The following is a 7,298-nucleotide window of genomic DNA, read 5'->3' on the forward strand; positions in this document are numbered from 1 at the left end:
GGTTAAAGTTTTTCTATTTTTATTAGGTTGGGTTGGATCGTGGATTAGCTAAAAGAATTTCTTTTTGTATAAAGTTTGATTATTTTATATTGATTAATTTATAAATTTTTAAGTTTTTTCTTTTAATATTGTTATGATATTTGTCTTTATTTAAAGTTTATAATAAATATCATAGATATTTGTTATTTAGCATTTGAATTTTATGAGATTTTAGTTATTAGTGATGTGTTGTATATAAATTTATTTGTTTTTAGTTAAAAAAAAAAAAATTATAATCCGACAACCAAACTAAATCCAATAGTTGAGTTTGGTTGGGTTGGGTTGAAGACTTCATTTGAGACCTTTGGATTATCAACCCAATTCGGATTGATCCAAAAAAAACATTTTCAACTCAATCCAATCCAATCCGTATAGACTAATTCCCGTTGTACTTAAATTAAAAAAAAAAAAAAAAAAAAAAAAAAAAAAAGGTGGGGATTTCTGATTGTCGGACGGTTAAGTGAAGATCAAAGCCAGAATCCGCACCCAAACATAGTTAAAATAAATCAAATAAGTCCCCATCGGACCAGCAGAAGACGATGGAGACCCATTCACTTTACCTTTATTCTTTAAAAGCTTTATTGAGCAACTAACATATATTGGTTACCATTTCCTGAATTGGATGTGTAATTTGGGATAAATTCTGAAATGGATGGGTAATTCGGGATAAATTTTACAACACGTAGATGTCCATAATCTCATAGATTACACATGCACCCATTAATCTTCCTAATAGAGATCGTCGAAATCATTTATAACATAAACCACAATTAAGAATAATATTCTCTACCTTCTCCTTTCTTCCTTATGTTCTCTTCATCTTCTCTTTTAGGTTCTTGTTCTTATTAACAGACATCATCGTTTTATTTATTTGTGGAGTAAATAAATTTTATCAGATACACCTAGACAAGACTCATTTTCACACAAATAAAATAAAATATTCTAGACTTCACCTATATCAGCACAATACATAGAAAACACAGTAGTGAAAACTGAAAATGACAACTGAAAGAAGCATATAAACACATATTTTAACTTACCATTCTATTGTTGATTATGGGCATTTTGATTGACTTGACAAAAAAAAATCTTCTTTTAAAAAAAAATCATTTTTATTTAAATATTTTTTATAAAATCTTATTAAAATATACTTGAAAAGCTATTTTGGATGGTTACCAAACATTCCAAGTTCTTTTAAAATGAACTATTTTTTAAATTAAACACTTGAAAATGTATTCCAAACACACCCTAGATAGTATTTTGAAAGCGAGAGATTCCCATATATAAACATAATCCATGCTTTTCCTGTTTTTCAAATAAAATGCTATTTATAGCACATCAACTCTATCAGGATCAGAAAGCATCAACAAACACTCAAAACTTGGGTCCTAATTATTCAACAAAAAGAAGTACCTGTGGGCATAGTTTTTAGAAAGCAAAACCACCACAATTAACCACCAAAGCATGAGCTTGACTTTATAACGATACAAAAATACTTAGCTATTGACACGAAAGTGCTGATAATGTTTTAAATCAGATAGCCTGACAATACCATAATGTAAAACTACAAACCTAATCATTCATTATTACAGTACACGATTCACAGACACCCAACTGAAGTTTTATGTACAGGATTCCAATGCGTTATTAAAATCACAAATTACCAGATTTATCCTTTCCAGTGGCTTCCGGAGCAGATAACCTTAAATGCCATTATTCATATTCATCTTCAGATGCCCGCCAAGCAATGACATGAGCCCACCTCCATGAACCCTCCCCTCAGGAATTGAATATTCAAGGGATTTTGTGCCAATACAATATCCATTCCCTTCTTCCTCTCCCTTCTCTGTACTCAAAAAACTAGAATATGATGCTGATGACTTCATTGAAGATGGAACCAATACCTGTGGTGGTATAAGCCGATGCCGCTTAGTAGGCTTCTCCGGGGAATCAATCGAGTCACATATGAAACTGACTCCAGAAGATGAATTATAGTTGTCCAAGCTATCTCCAACGGTAGATGCAGCAGAAGCAGACACCAGACCATGGAAAAGTCCTGGCCCAATCAGGCTTCCCCTGTTTGTTTCTCGATCTTGGACCATGCTACTATGAGCAGCACATAAACCACTCTTACCCCTTGCAAACTTTTCACACTTGCCTTCTCCCCATGTGCATCTTTTTCCACCTCCATGGGCTTTGCAGAAATCTGTGCTCCCTTGGGCACTCTTTCCACAGTTCTCAAATTTGCATCGCTTGCCTCCGCCATGTCTGACACAGCAATCAGTGCGCCCACGAGCACTTTTCGTGCATCCTGTCACAACACACCTCTTTCCACCACCATGAGCAACACAAAAATTTGTTCCCCCATGTACACTTTTTGGGCAAATCCCACCCCCATCAAAGAGGCAACGCTTTCCCCCACCATGTCCCTTGCAAAGAGGAGTACTCCCTTCAGCCCCTTTTGTGCATCCGGCAAATATACATCGCTTCCCTCCCCCATGGGCCTTACAATACATGGTACTTCCTTGTGCACCTTTTGTGCAGGATTCATACTGGCAACGGCGTCCGCCACCATGAGAAATACACAGACCAGCTTGTCCTTCAGCACTACGAGTACAGCCTTCCATCTTACATCTTTTCCCCCCACCATGTCTAATACAAAGGCCCGACTTGCCACGCGCAGCCTTAGCACATCCACCTGAATATCCACAACGTCTACCACCACCATGAGCTATGCAAAATTCTGTCTTCCCCTCCGCACTTTTGGTGCACCCTAAATGTTGGCACCTCCTCCCTCCACCATGAGCCTTACAGTAAGCAGTACGACTCTCAGCACCCTTATTGCACCCAGGTTTCTGGCATCTATGTCCACCTCCATGACCAATACAAAGACCAGATGCTCCTCGTGCACCCTTCTCACAGCCAAAGTATTTGCACCTTTTAGAATTGTTTGCCTGATGATCTGAACTCACGCTTTTGGTTGTCTGGTCGATTACAGTTCCTAAGGAGTATTCTACAGTAGGTGATAGTTCTTGGCTCAGCTGATTTCCACTGTCAGTTTCAAGAAGCTCCTGCTGAATCAGAACCTTTGAAGTGCCCATTCTTGGAGCAAAAAGAAGTGATGGCATATACCCACCTGATTTTTTTGCTGAGGTAGAACCCTCATCAACTAGTGGGATAGACAATTGATTAGCTTCGGCAGCCCATTGGTTTATCAGATAAGCTGCACTGACATCAGTTTCTGCTGAAACTGAACATTCGAGCACACTTGAAGCTTCATTAGTCCCTCCAGAAAGACCGAGCTGCAATATTGAGTCAGTCGGCGATATTTCGTTTGGTAGAGATGTAACTTGTGCCTTATTCTTATTATATCCAACATTGTAATAATCATCACAGTTAGCACTAGGAGTTGGGCCAAGTCCAAGTACTAGTCTGCAGCCATCATCTGGAGCATAGCGGAAGCTAAAGTTCAGGTCATTTAAAGCAACTGCACATCCGGAGGATTTTCTTCCTCCAAAGCCAAAACAATTCAAGCTCAACGTAGTGTCACCAAAGTTGTCATCTTTTGTGAGATCACCATTTTGAGAATAGTGTGCAACAGTCTTGTTCAAATCCATTCTCTCAACGCTGAAGTTTAAACTAACAGGATAATCTTGCCAACAAGTTTTAAGGAATACTAAAAGCAGATATACGTAACAGCACCCACAGATTCAAACAGATTACTACTACCTCCACTGCTTACAAACCCCGATGTATCTGATCTATCCATTGGCGTATTCGGTGACCCAAAGATCTTCCCACTATGCAACAAGTTTTTTAGTCAATTCCTAGTATATCTAATGACGTTTCTTGGATAGAACCCCTTGATGACAACGAGTAATGTTGATATGCAGAAATCTTCGGAGCTCCTTATGCTCCTTGATGAGGACTCATTGAGCCTCATGAACCCTGAAAGTAGTACATCTTATAAGACAGTTCACACGACCAATTTCAATGAAAAGATGCCTCTCCATCAATTCACACGCATTGTTGGACACAACAATAGCAGAATAGTAGGTACTGTCGAAGCAAAGAGGAATTTGAAGTAGATGTCAGGAAAAATGCTTTAAAATAAACCTCCAATCACATGACTACTGTGAATACAACTCTGAGAACATTACAGAAAAATGTCACAAGTTCTACATCCCAACTTTCTGAAATAACATGACTTTTCAATTGAAACATATATGAAGTTATGGACAAATACAATAATTACCAATCTGAAATGAGTACAGTGGCAGGATGCCTGTCCAAAATTTAAGTTAAATGCAGACAATTAATTGATTGGTTACATGCTTTTAATGGCACTGGAGAAACATTTTATAACATATCAATTCAAAACTCCAACACTTGCAGAAAGATTACTTTGGACCTTTTTTATTTTATTATTGTTGCTTCTTTACAATTTCATAAATGGACAAACAGTTATATACAAACTTCGAAGCATATACATTGTAAACACATCTGGACACAAGGTAGATGTGGTCAAAGTCTCTTTAAGTCATGTGGATGCAAGAGAAGTAAGAGAAAACAAATGATTAAGCAGATGGGAAAGCAAGCGGCAAAGAGGGTAAAACAAAAAGAAATAGAGCAATAGAACCACTAAGTTGAAGCAGATGCACTTTTGCTGATGCAGATAGCATATATATAGATTGATGAGTTAAACTTAATATGATTATTGAAATGATACCATGCAGATGGCATACTAATGAGTTAAACTTGATGTGGTTATCGAAATGATACCAATTTGTTTGTCGACTTCTTTTAAGCATTCAACTTCAGTAACAATTTTAGTCTAATACACTTCACTTAAATACCTCTTCTTATAATATCTTTCATTGATATGCCTATATTGCACCATATTAGCAACAATTATAAGCGTTATAGGATATAACATTATCGCTCGAATTGCAAGAAGGATATTCAGAAACCAAGCTGTTATGTTATACTACCCAGAAAATGCAAACTAACATGATTGAAATCCTTTCTCAAAAGCTCCCATAGCTCTTTGGTCGGAGACAACCCTTTTTTTTTTTCCTTCCTCGTGAATAAAATCTTGATCATGTCAAAAATAATAATAACAAATCTTGAATTGTGCTTCCCCTCGGGAAGGACTATTACTTTTGATTTTATGCAGAAATTGTGAATCATCTTTTGTGGTCATACTTCAATCGGCTAGAGTTTGAAATCGCTCTTGGTAAGAGTTCAGTTTAGCCTTCACTCAATGATTGAACATCCAAGAAGCAGTAGTGGAGGTAGCAGATCCTCCCTTCCAGGGAAGAGATCAGGTTCTTTGGCAGACTAGTTCCTTGGCTACTTTTTAGTTTATAAAGCGGAAAGGAATAGGAGTGTTCCTCAGAAAAATAGTTCTTGAGAGAATTTGTGGATTCGGAATGTAGTAATTTCCAATACTTCTCCATGGGCTCTCTATTCTGTAATTATCCTTTGTTTTTTATTCCCAAAAGTTGGGAGCCATTTTTACAATTGTTTTGCGAAGGTGTCCCGCTTGTTTCAGGGGGGCCATTTTCTTTCAATATTTTTTGTGTGTCTCTCCTTAGATTTTGTTCATTCATGTTCTCCACAAAAACTAGTTTCCCATATCACTCTAATTTCACCAAAGCAACTATAGTTCAACTAACACGATGTATTAGTGACCAAAAGGTCCGTGGTTTGAATCCCCTACCCCTATTCTAGTATTCAAATTCAAAAAAATATATATCGCTTCTAATTTCCTGATCAAAAAGAACACAAGACTCGATAGTTTTAAAGAGCTTTAAAGGATTCTTCTGCGGTAAACCTGTTCTAATTCTTAATTTCCTTTTATATTTACAACTATCACTGATTAGCTGATCAAAGCATGTCGCCTAAAAATGATCTGTAAGCATAAAGTAACAACCCGCCAAGTATGTGTAGTTTTTTTTTTTTTTTTTTGGATAAAAATTAGGCTTGGGGTAGGTTTTCTTAACCAAAAAGAAAACGGGACGTCACCCAAATCGTACACCAAGCGAATAATAGAAATGAAGTCAACCCTCTTTAATCATAATAGGCGACACGAATCACTAGCTGCACTCCCACAGAAAATCAAGAAAATAAACTCTTGGGTATAAACAATCATGCAAATAAAAAATAATTAAAGGATAGCATTTTCTAGATCTTCAACTGTAAATCTCAATTCAATAACTAAGCAAAAAAAAAAAACAAACAAACAAAAAAACAAAACAAAACCCACTCAAACACACACACACAAATTCAAAATCAAGATGTGTACGCTTATTAATCACAACCATCATATCGAAAGAAAGACGATGCGACCAGAAAACAAAAGTCGAGATTTCGAGCAAGAAAATGCACAGCAAACATGGATAATGATTTCATTCCTAATTATGATAGATTCAAGTAAAACAGAAACAGAAGTGAAGATAGGAATCAAATCCAGAGCAACATACCTGAAAACACAACCAAAATCTAAGAGAAAAGGAAAGGCAAAATCAGTAAATCGGAGAAAGGGAAAGGAAACACAAATGATATACCGTAGTGCAGCAATTTATAGAGGAGAATCGGAGAAGAGTAGAAAATGAAGGAGCAATCTAAGGCATGTTGAAATTTTGTTGGAGATTGAGAGAAATGGGGGAAAAAGAGAGAAAAACAGAAAAAAGAAGCCAACTATAAACTCAAGTCCAAGTGGAATAGAAGAAAGAAATTGTGGTGGAAGTGATGTGGTAATTAAATTATTATTTTTTTTAAAAAAAAAAAAAGAAAAAAAGAAAAATGGAATTTGATGTGGGCGGCTCATATGGAATCTTGAACACCATTTTTTGATACATGGGGCAGCCCTCTCACACATCATTAATGCCCTTTCAATTACATAAATAGCCTTTTTTTCTTCACACTACACGACAACGCAGATTTTCTTATTATTTCATGACTTCTTCTATTCATGCTCCTTTAGTATTGTTTTTTTTGTTTTCGGTTGGAGGGGTGTTTTGGTAAATGTACACATTCTTTTCTTTTCTATTTTTTTTATTTCTTTTTAAATTATATATAATTTTGAAAAATATAAAAATCTATATACTAAATTCTAATCACCTAACCACCCCCTTTAGATTGCAGAAGATGTTTTATACGTATGAATATTTAAATATATTTAATTTAAATATATAGATTTTAGATCAAAAAGCAATGTAAATTGTTTTAAAGCCTTACTTCTTAAATTAAAACTT

At 35.8% G+C, this 7,298-nt stretch overlaps 1 protein-coding gene across 3 annotated transcripts; it reads right to left on the reverse strand.

The window, feature by feature from the left end:
* Positions 1–1,464: 1,464 nt before the first annotated feature.
* LOC120084247 lies at positions 1,465–6,766 on the reverse strand. 3 transcript variants are annotated; one of them, XM_039040150.1, is made up of 2 exons: positions 6,609–6,766; positions 1,465–3,987 (listed from the first exon to the last, which is right to left on the reverse strand). In XM_039040150.1, exon 2 carries the CDS (start codon positions 3,654–3,656, stop codon positions 1,743–1,745), a length of 1,914 nt encoding a protein of 637 aa, XP_038896078.1. In that variant the 5' UTR covers positions 3,657–3,987; positions 6,609–6,766; the 3' UTR covers positions 1,465–1,742. The 3 variants fall into 3 exon arrangements, with proteins under 3 accessions (XP_038896078.1, XP_038896076.1, XP_038896077.1); XM_039040148.1 differs by having other exon boundaries at positions 1,465–4,098; XM_039040149.1 differs by having other exon boundaries at positions 1,465–4,098; positions 6,525–6,765.
* Positions 6,767–7,298: the final 532 nt, after the last annotated feature.

The sequence above is a fragment of the Benincasa hispida genome, chromosome 8 (assembly GCF_009727055.1).
Source record: "Benincasa hispida cultivar B227 chromosome 8, ASM972705v1, whole genome shotgun sequence".
NCBI classification, from domain to species: domain Eukaryota; kingdom Viridiplantae; phylum Streptophyta; class Magnoliopsida; order Cucurbitales; family Cucurbitaceae; genus Benincasa; species Benincasa hispida.